The sequence below is a fragment of the Sus scrofa genome, chromosome 6 (genome assembly GCF_054392235.1).
Source record: "Sus scrofa isolate SSC_HxYL_T2T_F1_AM1 chromosome 6, Sscrofa_HxYL_maternal_Yorkshire_Landrace_v2.0, whole genome shotgun sequence".
NCBI lineage: Eukaryota > Metazoa > Chordata > Mammalia > Artiodactyla > Suidae > Sus > Sus scrofa.
In genome coordinates, this window is record NC_139388.1 from 20282036 (window position 1) to 20295466 (window position 13431).

A 13431-nucleotide genomic window follows, 5' to 3' on the forward strand; every position below is an offset into this window, starting at 1 on the left:
GCCCCAAAGACGCAAACCGTTGTTGCGGCGGTTGTGGGCTGCTGCGAAGTCGTCTGCCTGGCATCCGGGAGCGTCGCCGAGCCCACAGCGCCGCCAACATGGAGCCGGAACCCGAGCCCGTCACGCTCCTGGTGAAGAGCCCCAACCAGCGCCATCGCGACTTGGAGCTGAGCGGCGACCGCAGCTGGAGCGTGGGCCGCCTCAAGGCCCATCTGAGCCGCGTCTACCCCGAGCGCCCGGTGAGAGGGGGGCCCCCGACTCCCGCTGCCAGCGCCCGGGCTGTCCACCTCGCGGCCCCTAAGGGTGCCGTGTCCCCCTCCCCTTTGCCTTTACTTCCTTTCGCCGGCCTTCCCCCGACGGCCGGTGCTCCCCAGGTCTGCTCTCCCCGACCTGTGGTCTCCCTCTTCCTGGCCCCCGTCCTAGCCCAGTGGCTGTCACTTCCTCGTTCCAGGCCGCCATCGCTCCGCCTTCCTGACTGGCTGCCTTCCCCTGTCGCCTCGCCTCCTAGGTCCCCAAGGCCTCACACTCCTGCCATACCTGTCCATACCCCTTCGCTGCACCCTAGATCTGGCGTCCAGCCGTCCCCCAACCACTGATACAGCCCTTTGACCTTGAGCGAGTCATTTCACCCTCCAAGCCTCAGTTTCCCCAAAACGTCAGGGTGACGAGGTGTGTTCCTCGTTAGGATTGCGCCCAATGAAGACGAATGAGAAAACATAAAGGCTGCGAAATGAGTTCTCTGAATATAGCCCCTCGTTGCGGAGAGGAGAGGGCAGTTGCCAACGCCAGCCAGTGGCCAGAGAAACATGGTGGGCACCGGGCAGTGTGTACTTGAGGTCCCACACCCAGGAGCAAGACGTGGCTCTTTCCCTCCCAGTCCATCTTCCGCCCTGGGCCCCTCCCTGTGAGCTGGACTCCACAGCCTTTGCTTAGTCGTAGGGGGAGAGTGGTGCACTTTCTGGTAAAGAGTGATTCGGAAAGGAAATAGGTGGAAGGAATCTCCTGAGTCTGGATTTTAAGACTGGGGTCTCTCAATTACAGAGATTTCCTCGCTTTGTTTTGGTTGACATGTCTGTCAATATCACCCTTAGCGCCGCCCTCCCCCCCTTCCCACCACGTGATGGAGGCTCTGAGCTGGACCTTCCTGTATTTACTTTCTACTCTAATATTATGTAAGCCTCAGCAGTGTGCTTCACCACCCACAAATGTAATTCTCCATCAAACAGGAGAGGGCATCAGGGCTGGAGACGATTGTGAAATCGTTCCTTCTTTGAAGAGTTGCAACGTGTCGCAGCTCATGGGTCGAATTGTTTTCGTTTCTCATTGTAGAGGATGTGGAAGTGAGTTTGCTGTCAGAGTCGTTCTTTTGAAATGTGCTTATTTATTTAATAAGCTCCCATTCCTTTAGCATTCGCCTTGGCACTGTTTGTAATTTCACCGTGGCTGCCTCCAAGAAACCAGGTGGCAGTGCTGCTGTGAGAATGGCTATTAGGTACACAAATTGGTGAAGCAGGTGTAGCATTTAGTTGCGTCATTTGGTGAAAGGCAGTGCTTTGGAGGAGAGCATTCCTTCAGGACTTCCTGGGGTGAGGAACATGGCTCTTAGGAAGTTTGAAGACCCACAGTTGTAAATAAAAGGGTCTCTCAGATATGTAAATTTGGGTTCAAAAATTATGGCTGGAGCATACTCATTTGCTTTCTTACGTGAGAAGCCTTTATCACAGTTGTTTACGTAGTTGTTGTTTTTTTTTTTTTTCAAATCAGCCTTCCCAGTAAAGACGCAGAGTTTTTTACTTTGCGTTTTTAATAGGCCTCAAGTCACAGGCACCTGTGGTTACCAAGCCTTTTCTAGTGTGAAACTCTAATACAATGCAGGACCCCACCTATACAGTAACACTTTACAAGTCCATGTGCATAGCATTTGCTTATAAAGTTCAATTGGTGAGAACACTGGTGAACACAATATCCGGAATATTTCTGTAGTTTGTCATAAAATCCTGATTCATGGAGATAAATAAATGCTGTTATTTTGTTTTAAACAGCTTTATAGTCTCAGGCTGCTTGGCAGGAGCACCTTTATTCCACATTTTGCATAATTGGTTTTTCTGGCAGGAGTGGGTTGACAAGTTGGTAATAAGCTCCAGGGTACTGACTTCGGTGTACATCATTTTGAAGTCATTATTTTTAAGTCTATTTTGGTAAGAGAATTAAAAATGGATTTTAAAAATGAGATTTGTGTACAAACGTGTGGCCCCACTGTGGTTTAAAATCACTGGAATAGAGAAGAGGGTTTAGAATCTTGACTCTGTAGCAGCAGACGGCTTTGGACAAGTGATTTTTAGACTTTCCCCCCTTAGAATAGGCACACGAAACCTCACAGGGTTGTCATGTGGCACGTTACCACACACCATCTCATCTATAGCTGCATTTGTACGTTGGGAAAAGTTTCTTTGAAGACTTACGTTTAGAATTGCTTCATGTTGGGACAATGCTAGGTGGTTTTAGAGAGGGCTGACCTTGGAACTTTGAGTTTACTCTGAGACCAAACAAAGTTTTGAAGTTCATAGCTGTAGGACCCCCCACATTTGTGACTTTAGTGGCAGAAAGCAGTTTCCCTGGGAGTTAAGGAGTCAAGTAGGTTACCATCCTAAATTCGTTTGCATGTTGGAGATCGGTTTAAAGTTCATGCAGATAAATAGATGCTATTATTTTGGAGTTCCCGTGTGGCTCTTCAGGTTAAGGACCTGACACTGTCTCTGTGAGGATGAGGGTTTGATCCCTGGCCTCCCTGAGTGGGTTAAGGATCCAGGGTTTCCTCAAGCTGCTGTAGGATGCAGATGCAGCTTGGGTCAGGTGTGGCTGTGGTGTAGGCTGGCAGCTGCAGCTCTGATTTGACCCCTATCCTGGAAACTTCCATATGCCACAGGTGTGGCCATAAAAATAAAATATTTTTGAAATAAAAGGTTTGTATATGGGCCTTTGAAAAAATGTCTTCCTCTAATGCTGGGGGGAAAAAAATCCAAACATTTAAATAAAAATATTAAAATATAAAAATATAATAAAAATATAATATTAAAATATTAAAATATTTATATAAAACAGTTTCTTCTGTGCTTTGGAACTTTCGGGGGCTACATACTGACCAGTGCTCTCTTTCTTTCCATGATAAGCGTCCAGAGGACCAGAGGTTAATTTATTCCGGGAAGCTGTTGTTGGATCACCAGTGTCTCAGGGACTTGCTTCCCAAGGTATCACTTAATATGTTAACTGCTGAATGTTTGTAAGTACTCCCTAGGCGGATTTCCGACCCTAAAGTACCTCCTCATTACTTTCAGCAGGAAAAACGACATGTTTTGCATCTGGTGTGCAGTGTGAAGAGTCCTTCAAAAATACCAGAAGCTAGCACAAAGGTGTGTCTGCTTTTTTATGATTATAGTAATCTGTGTCATTCAGACTCTCAAGGTAGAAGTAAAGGAAGTTGGATAAAACTCTTAAGTAAGCTTTTGTCATGAAATATTTTGTCTCTTCCCCAGCGAGAATCAGGAATAGGAAACTGTTACCAGTAGAAGTGACAGTTTCTCCTCTGCCTGGGAATAGTAGCAGACTCTTCGTTGGGGTTGTAATGGAAGAGGGGAGTTCGGCATTGCAGCCTCTTCTGGGATGGTGTTTGACTGAACAGTAGCTGCGTATCCAGATCACTGAACTAGCAAAGCGCTCATGAATATTGCACATAATAAATAGCTTCCAAGGAACCGTTAATTTTTATAAAGAGTAAAGAAGTGAACATACTTCATTTAGAAATTGTCATTGTGACCGATTGGATAGGAAGAGGCTACAGTCTTTATCAGGTGACCTCTAAAGGCGTACTTATAGTACATGGTCAAAATCCTTCCTTTTTCACACAGTATTGGTTCAAATACATAGTACTGATATTCTGAGGTGGTGATACACTCTAAATTTGCATCACAACTATACATCATGAACATCTGAAACATAGCATAAGAAGTTCTTTAAGTTGCTGGCTGGGTTGTATTTATAAATCTTATTGGTCAAATTTAATCTTTTGATAATAAATTTAATGCCATTTATTAAATTTTGAGATATTTTGAGCATTAATGGGAAACTTTCTCACCAAGGAACTTCATTGGAAGATTTTAGTGAAACTACAGTATAGCTACTCTAGGGAAAAAATAATGGATTTAAAAAATTTTTTTTATTATTATTTTTTTTTAGTATTGTTACTGCCTTGAGCAAATTTCAGAGTATTCTTTATGTAACATTTTGTCTATTTGATTTCGTCAAGTTTAGAGGTTGAGGTGGGGAATATAAGCCATTCACAGCAGCAGAATCCTTGTAGCTTGATTTCAGGCAGTTGCGTCAGGCCTTTTGTTCTTCTGTTCATGTTACATTTATTTAGGTTGCTGAATCCAGAGAACAGCCCGCCGGTCTTAATCAGGGACCGTCTCCTGGGGATTCCTCAAGTGATGGTTTAAGGCAAAGGGAGGTTGTTCGGAACCCTTCTCCCTCTGGATGGGAGAACATCTCCAGGTGAGTGTTAGAGCGAAGAGTCAGCTCTGTATAACATCAGTGAATGTGCCTCATTTTTATCAACTGAAGAACAAGGTGTGTTTATGCCTTACAGTTACGGAATTTTAAAGTGTACGGAATTTTGCTTTGTAAGGGCTTCATTTTTAAAAACTCTTCTATATTTAATTATTCTTAATGCATAGCCTCTTAGGAACATCTAAACCGTGGAGAAGGGAGTTCCCTGGTGGTCTAGTGGTTAGGACTCGGTGCTTTCACCACTGTGGCCCAGGTTCAATCCTTGGTCTGGGAGCTGAGATCCCACATCAAGCCACTGCATGCCGTACCCAAAAATAAAAAGCAGAGATGCACATATGAAAAATACGAGCATTTCTGCTCCTGCGTGGGCTGCTTCACACTGCTGACCTCGCGTAGGGAATTAGCACTGCTACAGAGAAATAGCTGTCATCAGCTCTGTACAGCTGCTCTGCCCAGTGGCTTTGCACTTCGTCTCCAGTAACAGTGGGTGACAAGAGGTGTAGGGTTGTTAGAGAAATGGTCTACCAAGGCCTGCATTGGCGGTGCTAGGAGAAAAGGTTCTCTCTTTAGAGCAGTTAGAGCTTTTCCTTAGCCCAAAAGCCAGAAGTGACCAAATGCTGTGGTGATTTGATTTCGTAGCTCTTGAAATAACTATTAGGAAAGATCCTATGGGAAAAAAATAATTGATTAACTACAAGTTGAAACTCCATTACTCCCCAGGTGTGCTGCCCTCCCTTTCCTAGTAGCTCTTAAGACTTGATTTAGGAGTTCCCGTCGTGGCGCAGTGGTTAACGAATCCGACTAGGAACCATGAGGTTGTGGGTTTGGTCCCTGCCCTTGCTCAGTGGGTTAACGATCCGGCGTTGCCATGAGCTGTGGTGTAGGTTGCAGACGCGGCTCGGATCCCGCGTTGCTGTGGCTCTGGCGTAGGCCGGTGGCTACAGCTCCGATTCGACCCCTAGCCTGGGAACCTCCATATGCCGCGGGAGCGGCCCAAGAAATAGCAACAAGACAAAAAAAAAAAAAAAAAAAAAGACTTGATTTAATAGCTCAGGTGTTTGAGGAATGCAGAGTTGTGTTTTTCCTTCATGGAGATAACAGGTACACCCAAAAGTAAAAGGAACTGTGTGATGAATCTCCATATAATGATCGATGTTTTGCTATACTGTTTTCATCTGCTTCCCCTTTTTCCCTGTAGTGTTTAAAACTAATTCCCAGCCATTATATTGGTTCACTCCTATATACTTCAGGACCTAACTCTAAAAACGTGTAGTTGTACATCTGCAGTGCCATCATCAAACCCAGCAAAAGCACTTGGTCACTCATTTTCATGCACTGGATCTTTTTAAAATGATCAAAAACAGCATCATACTAAGACCTACTTGTATTAGAATACCATTTTAGAAGTACTCTGTGTATGGAATTTGGTTAAAATACTGTCAGCATGTAAGTTGGATAATTGAATTCATTATTGAATAGAAACTTGTAAAACTCCTCCCCTTTTTCTGGCAATAGGATTTGAAAATTGATGCCCACAGATGACTATGTGAATTTCACCATAATAAAACTTGATTTCATCTGACAAATATTTATTGAACAGCCAGTGTGCATATGTGTGTGTGTATATACATATAAATATATATATATATACATACATATTTCTTTCTTTTTTTTTTTTTTTTTGGCTGTGCCTGTGGTACGCAGAAGTTCCCAAGCCAGGGATCAAACGCAAGACGCAGCAGTGACAATGCCGAGTCCTTAAGTGCTAGGCCACCAGGGAATTCCCAGCATATGTGATTTTTTTTAAGGGTATGAGTTGACTGGCATCGATACCCACACAGCCACCTCTTGATCTTTCTGCAGCTGTCAGTTTGAATTTCGTGAGGTGATGCCAGAGGAGTCCACTCTGTAGGGCTCACAAAGCCAGAGGTGACTGCTACACACAACGTGTCCTGGGCTGTGCTGAATGATAGAAGCATGAGTTTGGCATCAAACAAACAGGTCTCAAATCTAGCCCTACTGCTTGGTAGGTCAGAGACCTTGTGCGGAACCTTTGTCTTCCCTAGGCCGCATTCAGGTGCCCCTCTGTAAGATGACAGGGACTGCTCCCTCCCCATAAGGTTGTTGGGGATCCAGGGAGATAACAGCCTGGCAGCCTGTATAAGGCACAAGTGGTCAGTAAGCATGCATGGTTGATGCCACACAGAACTCTGCCGCTGTAGTGTTCAGATCTGGGGGTGAGAGAGAAACGAGAAAAGGGAGGAGGGGAGATTTCCAGAAAAGGCTTTGGGAGAGATGTGACTTGTTAGAGCTGCTCCCTAAAGGATGACTGGTGCGGTTTCGACCTTCAGTGAGACTTAGCAAGTCCAAAATAAGGGTGGGATGAAGTTCCCGTCATGGCTCAGTGGTTAACGAATCCGACTAGGAACCATGAGGTTGCAGGTTCAATCCCTGGCCTTGCTCAGGGGGTTAAGGATCTGGTGTTGCCATGAGCTGTGATGTAGGTTGCAGATGCGGCTTGGATCCCGAGTTGCTGTGACTCTGGTGTGGGCCAGCGGCTACAGCTCCAATTCAACCCCTAGCTTGGGAACCTTCCTATGCCGCAGGAGCGGCCCTAATAAAAGCAGAGACAAAAAATAAATAAGGGTGGGAATCCACTTAGCCTGAAAAGATCTAGTTTGTTATATGTCATGGTGATGATCTGATGAGAACCCAGTGCTGGGCAAGGATCCAGACCATGGTAGGAACAGCTTCTGCCAGTGCTTCTGTACCTGTGTCACACAAGTGCATCACACAGTAATCTGCAGGTAACTGTCGGAAAGTTCCATCTTCTGTCTCTTTGTTTTGAACTCCCTATTGTAATTTAAACTTAGTTTTCAAAATAAATAAATAAATAAATAAACTTAGTTTTCATTTATCCATACTAAACTCAGAAGAAGCGGTTTTTTTTTTTTTTAATCTTTCACAGGTCAGACGCTGCCCAGCTGGCATTCCAAGGCCTGGGGCCTGGTTTCTCAGGCTACACAACGTACGGATGGCTGCAGCTCTCCTGGTTCCAGCAGATGTATGCACGGCAGTACTACATGCAGTAGTGAGTCTCTCCCCAACATGCTGAGTGTGGCCAGGGCTCCCGGGAAGTCGGAAGCTCCCATCCATGTAACTTATAAAGCTAGGAATGGAGGGATGAGTCTATTTTCATCAGTATCTGCAGGGTTCTGGTCTATCTGCTACTATGGGTGGAATAGGGTGTAAATGATAACTACTAATTTGTGTATTTAGGCAGGAGTGTTTGTGTCTGATACATAGTTTGATGACTTTATTTAGACTATGTTATTTTCAATTAATGTTTTATGAAAATGTTTTCAATTAATGTTTTTGTGAAAATTTTGTTACTGCACCGTGTTATATGGTGGCCTTGATGTTTAATTCCAGAGGAAATTTTGCTTCTTTAAAGAGCAAAAAAGGCACTTATAGATAAGATTATTAGTGAAGAAGTTCTTCCCAAAGTCAAAGAAAAATCAAGTTTTTTAATGTACCTACTTATAATTTTTAATAGTGAAAGATCCCTCCATAAATGAGGTTATGAGAACCCGTCTTCACAGTGCTTTGCTCTGAACAGTATCTGCCTCTGTCATTTTTATTCTAGTTTAGCAGCCACTGCTGCGTCAGGGGCTTTCGTCCCCTCTCCAAGTGCACAAGAGATACCTGTGGTCTCTGCACCCGCTCCAGCCCCTATCCACAACCAGTTTCCAGCTGAAAACCAGCCAGCCAATCAGAATGCTGCTCCTCAAGTGGTGGTTAATCCTGGGGCCAATCAGAATTTGCGGATGAATGCACAAGGTGGCCCTATTGTGGAAGAAGATGATGAGATAAATCGAGATTGGTTGGATTGGACCTATTCAGCAGCTACATTTTCTGTTTTTCTCTGTATCCTCTACTTCTACTCTTCCCTGAGCAGATTCCTCATGGTCATGGGGGCCACCATTGTTATGTACCTGTAAGCACATTATTTTGCTTTCTTTTTTTCCCTGTACTACAAAGAAAATTACTACAAATTACACTACATGGTGACTCAAACCAAATATAGATTTTCCTCTCTTTTGAGTAGTCTCAGTCATTATTTAAGAAGATGTATTGAAATGGCCTGTCATTCTAGCACTTTTGATGGGAAGAATTGATGACTTGGTTGTGCATTGCGGAAAGTACCGTTAATTTTTTGTTAGTACAGGTACAACATTTTCTTCTTTGCCTCGAGCTAGGGGACCTGCCAGGCTCATTAACCACAGTAAAACAACCATACTGAGGCATGGACAGGAAAATTGTATTTATTTGTGTTGAATGAGAACGTATTTATCTTTTATCAAACTATAGCTGTCTTTCAGGAAAACTGACAAGTCTTTCCCCTATAAGAAAAATGGATTTTTATTTTGGTTTTTAAAAATTTTAAGAGACTATTTAAAATAATACATTAAATATTTATATCCAGTATTAATCATTGTTAATATTTTATCATATGTGCTTCAAGCCTTAGATTTAATTGGATTTTCCAGATAAAACTTTTAGTTATTTGTTTACATTCTGCAGTCTCTAGAATCATGTAATTAGGTGACCAAATTTAGGTCTTCGTATGTTATTATGTATATTATAATCCCAGCTCTGTGTGTGTGTATTTCCCCTCTTTGCTCGGGTTTTCACGTGTGAGGTTTAGTTCAGATGAACAAGTACATATTGAGCATATACTGTGTGCCAGATGCTGTTTATGTTACTGGGCACATGGTGATGAATAAAACATAGTTTCCATGGTGACTGTTGAGAACCTAACAGGCCCGTGAGAAAGTCTAGGAGCTGGTGTGGTGAAATGTCTCTGCAGACGGGCCTGGCTGGGAGCTTCTGATCAGAGGCTGCTCTGATTAGAGGGGAGCCGGGCGACCTCCTCTAATTGAGAGGACCCTTAAATTCTTGAGTGAATTTCCTTCCGGCCTACGCTAAGATGGCCTTTATGTGCTTCCTTTGAAGGCATCACGTTGGGTGGTTTCCGTTTCGACAGAGGCCAGTTCAGAACTTGCCCAACGACGGTCCTCCTCAGGAAGCTGTGAACCAGGACCCCAACAATAACTTCCAGGTGAGAAGCCTCCAGTGAGCTTGGCAGGAGATGCCAGGCTCTCGAAACCTTCCTCTTTAGATCCCTTTTTGTCATGTGGTCATTTGCATTTTGGCATATATAAATAACGGTTTTTTAAAACTCTCTGTTTTGAGTGTTTCATGCTCAGTAACAATGTGTTACATACCATGGAAACCTCCAGTGGATAGTTACTCTGATGAAGCATTTGGAACATAAGCATCCCTCACTTACAGAACAGATTTCCTGGAAGAAAACACACAGAAATAGAATTTTTATAAGGCAGTTTAATGCATCAGCCTCAAGAATATTCATTTTAATATAAAGCATCACCCTAGATTCTGTTTTTAGAATCCTCTGTTTTATTTTTAGGGTTTTTTTTTGTTTTTGTTTTTTTTAACTTGGTACACTGCCAGAATCAGAGAAATATCCACATTTAGTGACATGGCTAATTGAATTACCAGTTTAATAACAGTGGAAGCTCTAGTTACTTCATTTGTTCTGATACTTGCTGCCAGGAATATTGAGAAGCCTGAGAACATCCCAGCACCGTTGTGGTGTGGAGGCCTGAGGAGGAGTCCTTCCAGCCAGGACATCATTCCCTGGGCTCCTGCCTGGCTGGCTTGGCATTTGGGACAAGGGGCCAGGGAGTCACTTCCCTTTCCTCTCATTACTTCGTGCCCTTCATGGCCCTAATCATCTTCTCGTCGTGTTTCATTACTTATAGGAAGGCCCCGATCCTGAAATCGAAGACCCCAACCACCTGCCTCCAGACAGGGACGTACTGGATGAAGAGCAGACCAGCCCCTCGTTCATGAGCACGGCCTGGCTTGTCTTCAAGACGTTCTTTGCCTCCCTTCTTCCAGAAGGCCCCCCAGCCATAGCAAACTGACGGTGTTTGCTCTCTGGCTGCCAGAGGCTTTGACAGGCGTGGACTGGATCAGTTGACTACAGCTCAATTTCCTTACCTGGATGTGGTAATGGCACAGAATTAGTTTAAAAAAAAAAAAAAAAAAAAGATCAAAGAGGATGATCTGCTTTTGTGATTGAGCAAAAGCAGGAGGACATGAAGCCGTGATACAGATTGATGAACAAAAAATGCCTAGGGCTTTTCATGTCTTTATTGTGAAGAGCTTTAATATCTATCTGTTGTAGTTTAATAGACATAAGTAGAAAGCATTAGTGTCACCTGTTCATGCCTGAGGAACCTTTCCAGATGTGTGTGTCTGCATGTGTGTTTGTACATAGATGACATAGAGGCAGAAATGGTTCTGCTGGTACGATTTGATTCCTGTTGGAATGTTTAAATTACACTAAGTGTACTACTTTATATAATCAATGAATTGCTAGACGTGTTTTAGCAGGACTTTTCTAGGAAAGACTTATGTATAATTGCTTTTTAAAATGCAGTGCTTGACTTTAAACCAAGGGGAGCTGTGCAGAGGTGGAAACCTTTGCTGGGTTTTCTGTTCAATAAAGTTTTACTATGAATGACCCTGGCAGAGACTCCTGTCGTCTCAGCAGTTTGCTCTGTGTCCATTGTCACTGGATGATCAACAGTTGAGTTGCTGACTTTTGAGTAAACTGGATATTTTGCTTCTTATATAAAAGGACTGTTTGTACTGATGAAGAAGGTAAGGCCACAAAAGTTTAAAGTGACTAAGATAATACTTGTGTTTGCCCCCTATTTCCTGATTTAAACACTGCTGGCTTATGTAGTGACCCATTAGAGTTAAATCAGGGGCATTAAGTACCTTTGACCTGCTCAAATGTCATGCTTTTGTAAGCTGAGCTTACTTTTGGACTTTAATCCTTCCTTGAAGTATTATTTTTGAGGCTAATCCTAAAAGCAAAGTTCTGTTATGTGTATTTTCATGTGAATGGTGTCATAGGTAGGCCGCTGAAGGCCTGGGAACATAGTTTTCGGCCAAGTAAATCAGCTTCTTGTGTCATGGTCGTGATCATTTAAATGAAATGTGACTGGAAACATCATTGACATCAAATAAAAATTCCCTAAACACTTCATACCCAGATGCTGGGTAAATACAAAGCTGTTTTATGTATGGTTGTGCGTACGTGTGTGTTTTTTAAGCTGAGCCCGTGCCGTAGCCGTGACGACGCCAGAACCTTAACCTGCCAGCCACCAGCAAACTGCCTGTGTGGCTGTGCTTTGAAAAGCCAGCTGATAATTATGTAAGGAGTAAAAGGAGTTTGAAATAACGCTGAACCTCCAGAACAGAGCAATGATCAGAAGGCGGTGGTTATTGACAAGTTACGAAGGCCGTATTTGCTTGAAGGAAGAGGTGACTTGAGACTGGAGGTGGGGAAGTGGGCGATGGAAGAGTGTGAGGAGCTTCACAGCCGAAGCAGGAGCGCAGAGATGAGACTCCCCTCCTGCCATGGATTCGAGTTCCATGGATTCGAGCTTGGCCACTGACGACAGGGGTCCAGAGTTGAGATGAAGGCTGCCTCTGAAAATTCTGGGTGGAAAAAGCCTGTTGTTTTCCAGAGCAGGGACATCAGCATTTGAAAGAGGGCCCTGGAGCCCAGGCAGCTGGCAGTGCCCAGCTGGCTCCTGTCTGTGTGTGGGAGTGGGGCCTTGCTCCCTGTGGTGTCCAGTTGCGTTGGTTCAACTCCAGATTCCACAGGCCCAAAATAGTTCTGGGAAGGTGCTCCTGAGAACAGCTGACAAGGGTTCAGATGGTCCCAAGCCCCACCAGGACATAGGGGAGGGGACCTTCAGGCAGGAGCCAAGGTTTAAGACACGTGGGGGACATGGTAGAAACATCAGTGCTTCCACAGCAGTTACTAAGTGCAGTGGAAGGATACACTGTTAATACTTAGAAAATTACTGGCTTAGGTGTCTGGTATTGAGTAGCAATTAAATAGCTAAAAGCAAAAAGCTCCCACATGTTAGCTCAGGCCATAGCAGCTTTTTATTGTTTTAAAATTTTTAATTAAAAACAAATTTTTTGGTAGAAGACAAAGTTGCCTTTAATGAGTCTGGGCATCTGGGGAGATGGGGGGCGGGGGGACTGCAGCCAGCAGAAACCACCTCAGAAGATTCTGGCTGGCCATGAGGTGGGAGCAAGGCTGGCATAGCCAGTATCTGAGAAGGCGGCTGGTGGCTGAAGGTGAGTGAGGGCGGTGGGGTGGGAGAAGGGATCCAGATGGGGAGGCAGATCATATAGTGCCTTCGAATCCATCATAGAAAAGCGGGTTCTAGTCAAAAGTGGGATCCACTGGAGGCGTCATAAGGGAGGGAACAATATGGATCAAGGAGCTGCAGGAGTTCCAGGAAGGGAGAGGGGAGGACAAATAACTGCCATATAAAGGATAGAGGAGGCAGGACGGCTCCACTGAAAGCCTGCAGGGAAAGCTGCACATCCAGGGTCAGCGCAGGGAGGTGCGGGGGTGGATGATGGAAGGCAGGCTGGGAGGCCAGGGCCAGGGAGGCCTGGGGAGTGGGTCCGCTGAGGGAGGAGAGGAGGCCTGGCTGGGCTGATGGAGACACGGCCTCTAGGTGGTGCTGGAGACAAACGAGGCTCTCTGCAGGGATGAGGCCAGTGCAGTCGTCCCCAGGGAAGGGCAGAGGCTGTGGGGGCAGGAGAACTGGTTTCAGCCAAGGGGCCTGGGGGAGGTCTCTTCTCCACACTGAGCTCCTGCTTCCTCATCCATGGCCTAGACCCCCGGGACACACAAGACTGCTCTGCCCAGCATACAGGGGCCACAAGTCTCAAAATAACACA

At 44.7% G+C, this 13431-nt stretch overlaps 1 protein-coding gene across 2 annotated transcripts; it reads left to right on the forward strand.

The window, feature by feature from the left end:
• On the forward strand, positions 1–11745 carry HERPUD1 (homocysteine inducible ER protein with ubiquitin like domain 1). Of its 2 annotated transcripts, none has more exons than XM_021093900.2 (8): positions 1–239; positions 3171–3248; positions 3336–3410; positions 4418–4548; positions 7532–7654; positions 8210–8560; positions 9580–9685; positions 10410–11745. In XM_021093900.2, exons 1-8 carry the CDS (start codon positions 99–101, stop codon positions 10572–10574), a joined length of 1170 nt encoding a protein of 389 aa, XP_020949559.1. In that variant the 5' UTR covers positions 1–98; the 3' UTR covers positions 10575–11745. The 2 variants fall into 2 exon arrangements, with proteins under 2 accessions (XP_020949559.1, XP_020949558.1); XM_021093899.2 differs by having other exon boundaries at positions 3339–3410.
• The last annotated feature ends 1686 nt before the right edge of the window (positions 11746–13431 follow it).